A 13,590-nucleotide genomic window follows, 5' to 3' on the forward strand; every position below is an offset into this window, starting at 1 on the left:
AAAATTCTAAAATTCTAAAATTCTAAAATTCTAAAATTTCTAAAATTCTAAAATTCTAAAATTCTAAAATTCTAAAATTCTAAAATTCTAAAATTCTAAATTAATTCTAAAATTCTAAAATTCTAAAAATTCTAAAATTCTAAATTCTAAAATTCTAAAATTCTAAAATTCTAAAATTCTAAAATTCTAAAATTCTAAATTCTAAAATTCTAAAATTCTAAAATTCTAAATTCTAAAATTCTAAAATTCTAAAATTCTAAAATTCTAAAAATTCTAAAATTCTAAAATTCTAAAATTCTAAAATTCTAAAATTCTAAAATTCTAAAATTCTAAATTCTAAATTCTAAAATTCTAAATTTCTAAAATTCTAAATTCTAAAATTCTAAAATTCTAAATTCTAAAATTCTAAAATTCTAAAATTTCTAAAATTCTAAAATTCTAAAATTCTAAAATTCTAAAATTCTAAAATTCTAAAATTCTAAATTCTAAAATTCTAAAATTCTAAAATTCTAAAATTCTAAAATTCTAAAATTCTAAAATTCTAAAATTCTAAAATTCTAAAATTCTAATAATTCTAAAATTCTAAAATTCTAAAATTCTAAAATTCTAAAATTCTAAAATTCTAAAATTCTAAATTCTAAAATTCTAAAATTCTAAATTCTAAAATTCTAAAATTCTAAAATTCTAAAATTCTAAAATTCTAAAATTCTAAAATTCTAAATTCTAAAATTTCTAAAATTCTAAAATTCTAAAATTCTAAATTCTAAAATTCTAAAATTCTAAAATTCTAAAATTCTAAAATTCTAAAATTCTATCTAAAATTCTAAAATTCTAAAATTCTAAAATTCTAAAATTCTAAAATTCTAAAATTCTAAAATTCTAAAATTCTAAAATTCTAAAATTCTAAAATTCTAAAATTCTAAAATTCTAAAATTCTAAAATTCTAAAATTCTAAAATTCTAAAATTCTAAAATTCTAAAATTCTAAAATTCTAAAATTCTAAAATTCTAAAATTCTAAAATTCTAAAATTCTAAAATTCTAAAATTCTAAAATTCTAAAATTCTAAAATTCTAAAATTCTAAAATTCTAAAATTCTAAAATTCTAAAATTCTAAAATTCTAAAATTCTAAAATTCTAAAATTCTAAAATTCTAAAATTCTAAAATTCTAAAATTCTAAAATTCTAAAATTCTAAAATTCTAAAATTCTAAAATTCTAAAATTCTAAAATTCTAAAATTCTAAAATTCTAAAATTCTAAAATTCTAAAATTCTAAAATTCTAAAATTCTAAAATTCTAAAATTCTAAAATTCTAAAATTCTAAAATTCTAAAATTCTAAAATTCTAAAATTCTAAAATTCTAAAATTCTAAAATTCTAAAATTCTAAAATTCTAAAATTCTAAAATTCTAAAATTCTAAAATTCTAAAATTCTAAAATTCTAAAATTCTAAAATTCTAAAATTCTAAAATTCTAAAATTCTAAAATTCTAAAATTCTAAAATTCTAAAATTCTAAAATTCTAAAATTCTAAAATTCTAAAATTCTAAAATTCTAAAATTCTAAAATTCTAAAATTCTAAAATTCTAAAATTCTAAAATTCTAAAATTCTAAAATTCTAAAATTCTAAAATTCTAAAATTCTAAAATTCTAAAATTCTAAAATTCTAAAATTCTAAAATTCTAAAATTCTAAAATTCTAAAATTCTAAAATTCTAAAATTCTAAAATTCTAAAATTCTAAAATTCTAAAATTCTAAAATTCTAAAATTCTAAAATTCTAAAATTCTAAAATTCTAAAATTCTAAAATTCTAAAATTCTAAAATTCTAAAATTCTAAAATTCTAAAATTCTAAAATTCTAAAATTCTAAAATTCTAAAATTCTAAAATTCTAAAATTCTAAAATTCTAAAATTCTAAAATTCTAAAATTCTAAAATTCTAAAATTCTAAAATTCTAAAATTCTAAAATTCTAAAATTCTAAAATTCTAAAATTCTAAAATTCTAAAATTCTAAAATTCTAAAATTCTAAAATTCTAAAATTCTAAAATTCTAAAATTCTAAAATTCTAAAATTCTAAAATTCTAAAATTCTAAAATTCTAAAATTCTAAAATTCTAAAATTCTAAAATTCTAAAATTCTAAAATTCTAAAATTCTAAAATTCTAAAATTCTAAAATTCTAAAATTCTAAAATTCTAAAATTCTAAAATTCTAAAATTCTAAAATTCTAAAATTCTAAAATTCTAAAATTCTAAAATTCTAAAATTCTAAAATTCTAAAATTCTAAAATTCTAAAATTCTAAAATTCTAAAATTCTAAAATTCTAAAATTCTAAAATTCTAAAATTCTAAAATTCTAAAATTCTAAAATTCTAAAATTCTAAAATTCTAAAATTCTAAAATTCTAAAATTCTAAAATTCTAAAATTCTAAAATTCTAAAATTCTAAAATTCTAAAATTCTAAAATTCTAAAATTCTAAAATTCTAAAATTCTAAAATTCTAAAATTCTAAAATTCTAAAATTCTAAAATTCTAAAATTCTAAAATTCTAAAATTCTAAAATTCTAAAATTCTAAAATTCTAAAATTCTAAAATTCTAAAATTCTAAAATTCTAAAATTCTAAAATTCTAAAATTCTAAAATTCTAAAATTCTAAAATTCTAAAATTCTAAAATTCTAAAATTCTAAAATTCTAAAATTCTAAAATTCTAAAATTCTAAAATTCTAAAATTCTAAAATTCTAAAATTCTAAAATTCTAAAATTCTAAAATTCTAAAATTCTAAAATTCTAAAATTCTAAAATTCTAAAATTCTAAAATTCTAAAATTCTAAAATTCTAAAATTCTAAAATTCTAAAATTCTAAAATTCTAAAATTCTAAAATTCTAAAATTCTAAAATTCTAAAATTCTAAAATTCTAAAATTCTAAAATTCTAAAATTCTAAAATTCTAAAATTCTAAAATTCTAAAATTCTAAAATTCTAAAATTCTAAAATTCTAAAATTCTAAAATTCTAAAATTCTAAAATTCTAAAATTCTAAAATTCTAAAATTCTAAAATTCTAAAATTCTAAAATTCTAAAATTCTAAAATTCTAAAATTCTAAAATTCTAAAATTCTAAAATTCTAAAATTCTAAAATTCTAAAATTCTAAAATTCTAAAATTCTAAAATTCTAAAATTCTAAAATTCTAAAATTCTAAAATTCTAAAATTCTAAAATTCTAAAATTCTAAAATTCTAAAATTCTAAAATTCTAAAATTCTAAAATTCTAAAATTCTAAAATTCTAAAATTCTAAAATTCTAAAATTCTAAAATTCTAAAATTCTAAAATTCTAAAATTCTAAAATTCTAAAATTCTAAAATTCTAAAATTCTAAAATTCTAAAATTCTAAAATTCTAAAATTCTAAAATTCTAAAATTCTAAAATTCTAAAATTCTAAAATTCTAAAATTCTAAAATTCTAAAATTCTAAAATTCTAAAATTCTAAAATTCTAAAATTCTAAAATTCTAAAATTCTAAAATTCTAAAATTCTAAAATTCTAAAATTCTAAAATTCTAAAATTCTAAAATTCTAAAATTCTAAAATTCTAAAATTCTAAAATTCTAAAATTCTAAAATTCTAAAATTCTAAAATTCTAAAATTCTAAAATTCTAAAATTCTAAAATTCTAAAATTCTAAAATTCTAAAATTCTAAAATTCTAAAATTCTAAAATTCTAAAATTCTAAAATTCTAAAATTCTAAAATTCTAAAATTCTAAAATTCTAAAATTCTAAAATTCTAAAATTCTAAAATTCTAAAATTCTAAAATTCTAAAATTCTAAAATTCTAAAATTCTAAAATTCTAAAATTCTAAAATTCTAAAATTCTAAAATTCTAAAATTCTAAAATTCTAAAATTCTAAAATTCTAAAATTCTAAAATTCTAAAATTCTAAAATTCTAAAATTCTAAAATTCTAAAATTCTAAAATTCTAAAATTCTAAAATTCTAAAATTCTAAAATTCTAAAATTCTAAAATTCTAAAATTCTAAAATTCTAAAATTCTAAAATTCTAAAATTCTAAAATTCTAAAATTCTAAAATTCTAAAATTCTAAAATTCTAAAATTCTAAAATTCTAAAATTCTAAAATTCTAAAATTCTAAAATTCTAAAATTCTAAAATTCTAAAATTCTAAAATTCTAAAATTCTAAAATTCTAAAATTCTAAAATTCTAAAATTCTAAAATTCTAAAATTCTAAAATTCTAAAATTCTAAAATTCTAAAATTCTAAAATTCTAAAATTCTAAAATTCTAAAATTCTAAAATTCTAAAATTCTAAAATTCTAAAATTCTAAAATTCTAAAATTCTAAAATTCTAAAATTCTAAAATTCTAAAATTCTAAAATTCTAAAATTCTAAAATTCTAAAATTCTAAAATTCTAAAATTCTAAAATTCTAAAATTCTAAAATTCTAAAATTCTAAAATTCTAAAATTCTAAAATTCTAAAATTCTAAAATTCTAAAATTCTAAAATTCTAAAATTCTAAAATTCTAAAATTCTAAAATTCTAAAATTCTAAAATTCTAAAATTCTAAAATTCTAAAATTCTAAAATTCTAAAATTCTAAAATTCTAAAATTCTAAAATTCTAAAATTCTAAAATTCTAAAATTCTAAAATTCTAAAATTCTAAAATTCTAAAATTCTAAAATTCTAAAATTCTAAAATTCTAAAATTCTAAAATTCTAAAATTCTAAAATTCTAAAATTCTAAAATTCTAAAATTCTAAAATTCTAAAATTCTAAAATTCTAAAATTCTAAAATTCTAAAATTCTAAAATTCTAAAATTCTAAAATTCTAAAATTCTAAAATTCTAAAATTCTAAAATTCTAAAATTCTAAAATTCTAAAATTCTAAAATTCTAAAATTCTAAAATTCTAAAATTCTAAAATTCTAAAATTCTAAAATTCTAAAATTCTAAAATTCTAAAATTCTAAAATTCTAAAATTCTAAAATTCTAAAATTCTAAAATTCTAAAATTCTAAAATTCTAAAATTCTAAAATTCTAAAATTCTAAAATTCTAAAATTCTAAAATTCTAAAATTCTAAAATTCTAAAATTCTAAAATTCTAAAATTCTAAAATTCTAAAATTCTAAAATTCTAAAATACTAAAATTCTAAAATTCTAAAATTCTAAAATTCTAAAATTCTAAAATTCTAAAATTCTAAAATTCTAAAATTCTAAAATTCTAAAATTCTAAAATTCTAAAATTCTAAAATTCTAAAATTCTAAAATTCTAAAATTCTAAAATTCTAAAATTCTAAAATTCTAAAATTCTAAAATTCTAAAATTCTAAAATTCTAAAATTCTAAAATTCTAAAATTCTAAAATTCTAAAATTCTAAAATTCTAAAATTCTAAAATTCTAAAATTCTAAAATTCTAAAATTCTAAAATTCTAAAATTCTAAAATTCTAAAATTCTAAAATTCTAAAATTCTAAAATTCTAAAATTCTAAAATTCTAAAATTCTAAAATTCTAAAATTCTAAAATTCTAAAATTCTAAAATTCTAAAATTCTAAAATTCTAAAATTCTAAAATTCTAAAATTCTAAAATTCTAAAATTCTAAAATTCTAAAATTCTAAAATTCTAAAATTCTAAAATTCTAAAATTCTAAAATTCTAAAATTCTAAAATTCTAAAATTCTAAAATTCTAAAATTCTAAAATTCTAAAATTCTAAAATTCTAAAATTCTAAAATTCTAAAATTCTAAAATTCTAAAATTCTAAAATTCTAAAATTCTAAAATTCTAAAATTCTAAAATTCTAAAATTCTAAAATTCTAAAATTCTAAAATTCTAAAATTCTAAAATTCTAAAATTCTAAAATTCTAAAATTCTAAAATTCTAAAATTCTAAAATTCTAAAATTCTAATGAAAACCTAACATTCTAAAATTATGCAGCTCCAAAACTCTAGAATTCATAAATTCTAAAATTCTGACATTCTAAGATTCTTAATTTCTAAAATTCTAATATTCTAAAATTTTGATAGTTTAAAATTCTAAAATTCCAAAACAATCTAAAATTCTGAAATTCCAATATTCTAAAATTCTTAAGTTCATTCTAACATTCCAAAATCACGAAATTCTAATCTCTTAAAATTCTAAAGTCCTAACATTCTAAAATTGCGCAGCTCTAAAATTTTAAAATTCTAGAATTCAAAAATTCTAAAATTCTGACATTCTAAGATTTTTAATTTCAAAAATTCTAAAATCCTGATATTTTAAAATTCTAAAACTAAAACATTCTAAACTTCTGTTCGAAATTAGCTCAGTTGGATTGGTTTTTAGAGGTTTTCGGGTGCTTCAATAAAGACGCGTGTTTTCGTTATAAAGCGTTAATTTTTACTGGCCTGTTCAAAGAAATTGCTCATTTTTTATTCTCTCTCCTCTCTCTCAGCACTCGTGCCGAGGGGCTGATTTGACTGTCGTCGTGTGCTGCATCATTCTCCCCCCGTTGAATCCTCCGGATCAACCGAAGGAAGCATGCAGATCTCCGTTACAGCTCGCCGAAATTCCGATGTCGCCGTCTTGACGGTTACCACCCGTACGATTCCATCAGGTCCGGGATGAGTTGCCACGATACGTCCCATGCGCCAGTGGTGAGGCGGGGCATTGTTGTCCTTCAGTACCACCATTTTACCGATCTCAATCTGCGTCACTCCTCTATGCCATTTGGGCCGTGATTGTAGGTGGTGCAAGTATTCGACCGACCAACGCTTCCAGAAGTGTTCCTTCATCAGTTGTACATGTTGCCAACGACTGAGTCGACCAACCTTCACTTCATCGTAGGATGGCTCTGGAATACTTAATGCCGGTCTCTGAATAAGAAAATGAGATGGTGTTAGCACTTCAAGATCGTTTGGATCGTTGGAAACCGGAATTAGTGGCCGGCTATTCAAGATTGCTTCACACTGTGTGAGGAAAGTCATCATTTCCTCGAAAGTTAGTTTGGTTTCACCAACCACTCGTTTCAAATGGTATTTCGTCGATTTTACTCCAGCCTCCCAGATGCCACCGAAGTGAGGGCTGCGAGGGGGTATAAAGTGCCATTGGATTCCCTTCGAAACACAGAAATCCTTTAATTTCCTTTGTTGTGCCTGATCTTCGAAAAGTTTGCGAAGAGCTGCTAATTCATGATCAGCACCAACGAACGTAGTGCCATTATCGGAATACAAATTGGCCACTATACCTCGTCGACTGATAAACCGCTGTAGAGCAGCGATGAAATTTGCTGCCGTTAAATTCGAAACCACTTCCAGATGGATGGCCTTGGTAGCCATACATATAAATACACATATGTAAGCCTTGTACACTACGGTCTTTCTTCCTGTTTCCTTCAAATATATAGGGCCTGCATAGTCGATACCGGTGTTCCAAAATACAGGCGATGGAGTTATTCTGTAATTTGGTAAGTTTCCCATGAACTGACTCACTGGTTGAGGGCTGTGTCGACAGCACACGTAGCATTTGGAAATGATTCAACATGCCTGCGTTTACAGGCCAATATCGTTCACGTACAATGGATAATAGTCCGCGCTGTCCGACGTGAAAATTGTTTTCATGCAACTGTCGAATGAGAGCATTCGTCACATGGTGCTTCTCGGGTAGCAGAATCTGGTGCCTTCCGTCGTACGGAATCTGTGAATATTTAAGTCGGCCTCCTACTCTGATCAGCCCGTCCGTTCCGATAAATGGGGCCAATCCACTGTACTTGTTCCGTTTCTCCACCTTTTCTTCCAAAACATGATATAAATCGGGGAACTCCTCTTTTTGCACCAGCCTCATAATGGTGAGTAAAGCTTCTGACATTTCTTCCGTTGTGAGCTCCGAAGTGTTATGAGATTTTGAACGCACGTTCTTGATAAATTTTAACACATACGCCCAAGCCCTGTGTAGCCGTTGAAAACTGATTTTTCTTGTTAAATCAATTGACGGTTTCTTCTGTGCAGCAGCCATGACCAATATTGTCTAGAGTTCTGGTAACTCGTTGTCATTCAATTTCATTCTGCCTTCATTAAAGCTAGGGGTTTGATCCCACAGAAGCGGGGACGCCTTCCACCATTTATCCATTGTTAAAAGTTCTGCTGGAAGCAAACCTCGCGAAATCACGTCGGCTGGGTTGTTCTCAGATCGTACATACTGCCAATGATATGTCTGAGTCAGCTCGAGTATTTCAGCAACACGATTTGAAACGAATTGATTCAAAGCAAGCGGTGATTTTTCCAACCAGCACAGCACTACCTGCGAGTCGAGATGAAGTGTCACACTTTTGAACTGGATTCTCATTGCTGCAATCGTTTTATTTACTAGTCGAGCTAACAGCAAGGCTCCACACAATTCCAGGCGTGGAATCGTCATCGGCTTAAGAGGAGCAACACGAGATTTGCTGCATATCAGCTCTACACTAATCGTTCCATCAGGGGAGATGCACCTTGTGTACAAGACTGCCCCGTATGCGCGCAGTGACGCATCAGCAAATCCGTGAAGCTCCACTTCATTTACGTCGCTCGTGACAACGCATCTTTTTTTTTGCAATTTGTTAACCAATGGGAGCTGTGTACGGAAGTTGATCCACATTTTCATTTGCTCATCAGGTAAAACATCATCCCATTTCAATTTCAGCCGCCACAAATCCTGCATCAGCATTTTTGCTGTCGTGATGACTGGACCCAGATAACCGCACGGATCGAAAAGGAGACCAATAGCAGACAGGACGCTTGTTTTGGTCGGCATCTTTCCGTCAAGAGGACTTACGTTGAAACAAAAATAATCCTCGTGCTGATTCCAGATTAGACCTAGTGTTTTGATCGCATTATTAATATCAGCATCTTCGAAATTGGCTTGCGTTTCCTGCAACTCGTTTGGAATACTGTTTCGAACAATCTCGCTGTTGGAGCAGAACTTGTGAACTCCAAATCCACCACGTCGCAGCAGCTCGGATAACTGTCTGTATATTTCTATCACTTCTTCGTCCGTGTTTCCTCCGGTGAGAAAATCATCGATGTAACTGTTCTCTTCGACCACCTTCGCTCCAACAGGCAGTGCGGATGCTTCGTCTTTTGCCAATTGTATCAACGAGCGTGTAGCCAGGTAGGGGGCGCTGGCACAACCATATGTAACAGTTGTGAGCTCGAACGTTCCTACCTCGTTCATTGAATTAAGCCAAAGGATCCTTTGATACTTACGGTCGTCCTTGTGGATTAGCACCTGACGGTACATCTTCGGGATGTCTGCAGTTAATACGACCGGGAAGCAACAGAAACGTAAGAGAATCGTGATCAGGTCTCGTTGCACTGTTGGTCCCACACCTAGAGCGTCGTTCAACGAGAGACCAGATGTGGTCTTCGCCGAAGCATCAAAAACTACGCGGATTTTTGTAGTTGTGCTCGATTCTTTGTATACAGCGTGGTGAGGTAGGAAATAGCAGTCGTCGGGTTTGTCGAAGACTTCGACCATGTGGCCTAGGGCTTGGTATTCAGTCATAAATTCGGTATAGCGAGTCTGCTTCATTTTATTTGTAAATGATCGTAGTAGTCGATTGAATCGACTTCGAGCGGTTTCCAAGGAATCGCCAAGTAGACCTTTGTTTTCATTGAATGGCAATCTGACAGTGTACCGACCGCTATCGTCGCGAGAATGTGTTTCTACGAAATGCTTCTCAATGGCTTGCTCCTTTGGTGTCAGTGGCGATGCGTCCTGGACTGTTTCCAATTCCCAGAACTTCACTAGAATACGATTTATATGCTCTTCACGTAGGTTCAGCTGGCAAATACCTCCTTGTGGACTAGATGAATGTTCCTTGACGGGACCACTGACGATCCAACCAAGGTCGGTCTCAACCAACATAGGACTTCCATCTGCAAGCTTCATACGACCGTTTTTTATGAGACCAAAGAAAAGTTCTGCCCCGATGATCATTTGGATTTGATTGGGAACATGAAATGATGGATCAGCCAACGCTACACCAACGGGAATTAACCAAGGACGGATGTCCACTTGCATCGTCGGTAGGTTGGTGGTAATTGTTGGAACCACCAGAAAATCTAGAAAGGCATTGAAAGAATTAATGCGTGAGCTAATCTTAGTGCGAAGGTTGTTTTTAACGCGGGTTTCAGTATTATTGAGTCCACTGATGGGTAAGTTTATGCGTTCCATGGTTAGGTTTAACAGTTTAGCAAACGCCTCGGAAATTAGATTTGTGTCAGACCCCGAGTCTAACAAAGCACGACACGTATAACTGGCGTTTCCAAATCCGCTAACAAGCACTTCTGCTGTCGAAAGTAGTACTTGTTGTTTCAGCATCAGCGACGTCGCACAGTTCACTGATCCAGTTGGCACAGCGACTTCTTGATTTTCCTCTGGTTTCGCAGATGGCTCGTTAGGTGCGCTATCGGACGGTTTAGCCGTACTGGGCTTATCGTCGTGGAGGAGGGTGTGGTGCTTACGCTTGCAACTCTTACACGACTTGTCGGAATTGCAATCAACTGTACGATGACCACGACGTAAACAATTGAAGCATAGTCCTGCCTGCTTAACCTTCGTATATTGGTTTCCGACGTTAAGTTGTTTGAATTGGTCACACTTGTAGATAAGATGGTCACCATTACAGCAGTAACATAATTCCTTGGTCTGAACAAAATTTCTCGCTTGCTGGATTTTTTGTTCTGGTTTGTTTCTTTGCTTCGTAGTGCTCAAGGTTCGTTGTTCTGTATAGCTAGTCATCTTCTGTAAAATTCGAACTCGTTCGCGTAAGTAATCGATCATCTCGGTGTACGATGGCAGCTCTTCCTGGGATAGCTGCGATTCCCATATCTTTCGTGTATCTTTGTCTAGTCGTTTGGCGATCACGTTAACTAGGATCATCTCAGACAATCCTTCCACAAGTAATTCACGGTTCTTGAGAGCATCGACATGCTTACTACAGCTGTCGATTAGGGTGCGTAATTCATTACCGTTTTCAGTCGTCATCTTTGGCAGGTTCAGCAAAGCATCGATATGCGTATCGATTATAAGTCGTTCGTCTTCGTACGCATCCTGTAGCATCTTCCAGGCTGCAGAATAGTCATTATTATTAATGATCAAGTGATCCCCAATATATTTTATAATAAATTCCGAGAAGTCGACTGTGACAAAATGTTCTACACTGACGGATCAAATCTCGATGGGTCCACTGGCTTCGGTATCTTCAACAATACTATCACCGCTTCATTCAAGCTCAATGATCCCGCTTCAGTTTACGTCGCAGAGCTAGCTGCAATTCAGTACACCCTTGGGATCATCGACAATCTGCCCACAGATCACTACTTCATCATTTCGGACAGCCTCAGCTCAATCGAGGCTCTTCGTGCGATGAAGCCCAAAAAGCAATTCCCATATTTCCTGGGGAAGATACGGGAGTCCTTGTGTACGTTATCTGAAAAATCTTATCAAATTACCTTTGTTTGGGTCCCCTCTCATTGCTCTATCCCGGGCAATGAAAAGGCCGACTCATTAGCAAAGGTGGGCGCATTAAATGGTGACATATACGAAAGACCAATCTGCTTCAACGAATTTTTTAGTATTTGTCGTCAGAGGACACTCAACAGTTGGCAAACCTCGTGGAGCAATGGTGAACTTGGACGATGGCTACATTCGATTATCCCAAAGGTATCAACGAAGCCTTGGTTCAGGGGGATGGATGTGGGTCGGGATTTTATTCGTGTAATGTCCCGACTTATGTCCAACCACTACACCTTGGATGCGCATCTGCGGCGTATTGGGCTTGCGGAGAGTAGTCTGTGCGCTTGTGACGAGGGCTATCACGACATCGAGCACGTTGTCTGGGTATGCGCCGGGTACTTGGACGCCAGGTCTCAGTTAAAGGATTCCCTTCGGGCCCGAGGTAGACCACCCAATGTCCCAGTCCGAGATATACTGGCAAATCGTGATTTCCCCTATATGTCCCTTATTTATACTTTCATAAAAACGACAAATATCCCAATTTAGCCCCTCTCTTTTTATTTCTCGTTTTAGAAGCTTTCTCTTGCCTTGTGGGACCGATCAGCTCCAGACTGCAACTATGTAACCGCCGTCGCACTTACCACTACGGAAACTGAAGCGAGAGCGACTCAAGGTCCGATGACTTTTGAAGGATTCCCCGCGGGTCCGAAGAATACCATCCGCCAATCCGACCTACTAGACTGAGGCGGTAATCTTTCGCTGATCTCCCGTTTGAGCGAAAGTTGCAAGTTTTGCTCTTCTCTCCCGGTCACCATCTACGCTTTCTCTCCCCTGTCCTTGATGCAACTGCTTCTACAGCCCCCTCTGAATATCTTGACCAAGCATAAGTCTCCGCTAAAAAAGTTCAAATTTGTATTCTGTATTCCTAGTTTTAAGATAGTTGTAATTTTACCTCTTTGTTAAAACTATTGTCCCCCATCTTGTAAATAGAATTGTATCCCTAGTCTTAAAACACCTGCGAATTTTCTCATAAATATTTGTTCCCCCTTTTGTGTACCAAACTATATTGTTAGTTTTAAGATAACTGTAAATATTTCCTAAAAATTATTACTATTGAATTCCTTGTTTTAAAATTTTTTCATAAAAAAAAATCTTTCGCCCCCTCTCTTGTATATAGAATCTTATTTCTAGTCTTAAGATAGCTGTAAAATTTTTCTTTTTTAAAAAAATATTTCAACATTGTAACCTCCTAGTTTTAAAATATACAAAATGTAAAAACAAAAGAATTTGGCACCGCCAAGCTAACGCATTTGTGCCTATCAAATAAACGAAATGAATAAAAAAAAAAAAATTATTAATGACATCCTGATCGATCTTACCAGCAGCACTTCCAACTAAGGCGTTCTTCAAATGGTACAACTTGATAGCCGGAGACTCGTTCGGGTACCTGTCCATGATGGTCTGGAACATGCACTTGAAAGAGTACCAGTTTTCCAAACTGCCATCGAAGGTTGGCAATGGAACATGCAGATGAGGTGTCGAGTTGTTCACGCCTGCTGGCTGCGCAGGTGGATTGAAAACGGGTGCCAGTGCATTCAATTTGCCCCGTTCCTCCTTTGTATTCCATTCGGCGATCTCCGACTGGATCCTCACGTACAGCAAATCATACATCTCCTCAGTCTGGATGTTGGTGCGCTTAAAATCCTCTCGCTGATCTCGGGGAACTACATCGCAGATCTCCAAATACGATTTTTCCAATTCGTCGTAACAGCGTCGAAGATTCTCCAGCTGCAGGTTCAACCAATGAATATTTTTATCCGGTTGCTTCATACCTTCACTGATCCGTAACAACTTGTCTTTGGCCAGATCTCGGCGATCAATCGCTTTCTCCAACCGCTGTGCCATGGCCTTCTTCAATTGTGCTCTGGTTTTCAATAATTTTTGCACTTCTACGGGTTCGTAACTCGTTGGCTCCCCAATCAAAGCGTCGAGAAGGTTTTTTGGGGTTATGTTTAACTTCGCTTTCGGGGTCTCGTCCTCACTCATCGGAACAACTCATTATTTTTTATTCTCAGGAAGATGTGTATCGAACACGATCTTACATGTTCACTTGCAA

At 30.1% G+C, this 13,590-nt stretch overlaps 2 protein-coding genes across 2 annotated transcripts; both read right to left on the bottom strand.

The window, feature by feature from the left end:
• Positions 1 to 6,475: 6,475 nt before the first annotated feature.
• Positions 6,476 to 7,844, bottom strand: LOC131695347 (uncharacterized). Its single transcript, XM_058983812.1, has 2 exons — positions 7,469 to 7,844; positions 6,476 to 7,386 (listed from the first exon to the last, which is right to left on the bottom strand). The coding sequence occupies exons 1-2, from the start codon at positions 7,842 to 7,844 to the stop codon at positions 6,476 to 6,478; spliced, it is 1,287 nt and encodes a 428-aa protein (XP_058839795.1).
• Positions 7,845 to 8,003: 159 nt separating this feature from the next.
• On the bottom strand, positions 8,004 to 13,379 carry LOC131695348 (uncharacterized). The gene is made up of 2 exons (XM_058983813.1): positions 12,854 to 13,379; positions 8,004 to 11,086 (listed from the first exon to the last, which is right to left on the bottom strand). Exons 1-2 carry the CDS (start codon positions 13,377 to 13,379, stop codon positions 8,004 to 8,006), a joined length of 3,609 nt encoding a protein of 1,202 aa, XP_058839796.1.
• Positions 13,380 to 13,590: the final 211 nt, after the last annotated feature.

This window comes from Topomyia yanbarensis, unplaced genomic scaffold (genome assembly GCF_030247195.1).
Source record: "Topomyia yanbarensis strain Yona2022 unplaced genomic scaffold, ASM3024719v1 HiC_scaffold_382, whole genome shotgun sequence".
Lineage (NCBI taxonomy): Eukaryota > Metazoa > Arthropoda > Insecta > Diptera > Culicidae > Topomyia > Topomyia yanbarensis.

Coding starts and splice junctions, on each gene's coding strand:
- LOC131695347 (XM_058983812.1), bottom strand. CDS start 7,844: ATGTCAGAAGCTTTACTCACCATTATGAGGCTGGTGCAAAAAGAGGAG. Junction 7,387..7,468: donor GTCGACACAGCCCTCAACCA/GTGAGTCAGTTC, acceptor TCGACTATGCAG/GCCCTATATATTTGAAGGAA.
- LOC131695348 (XM_058983813.1), bottom strand. CDS start 13,379: ATGGCACAGCGGTTGGAGAAAGCGATTGATCGCCGAGATCTGGCCAAA. Junction 11,087..12,853: donor CTTAGTTGGAAGTGCTGCTG/GTAAGATCGATC, acceptor ACTATTCTGCAG/CCTGGAAGATGCTACAGGAT.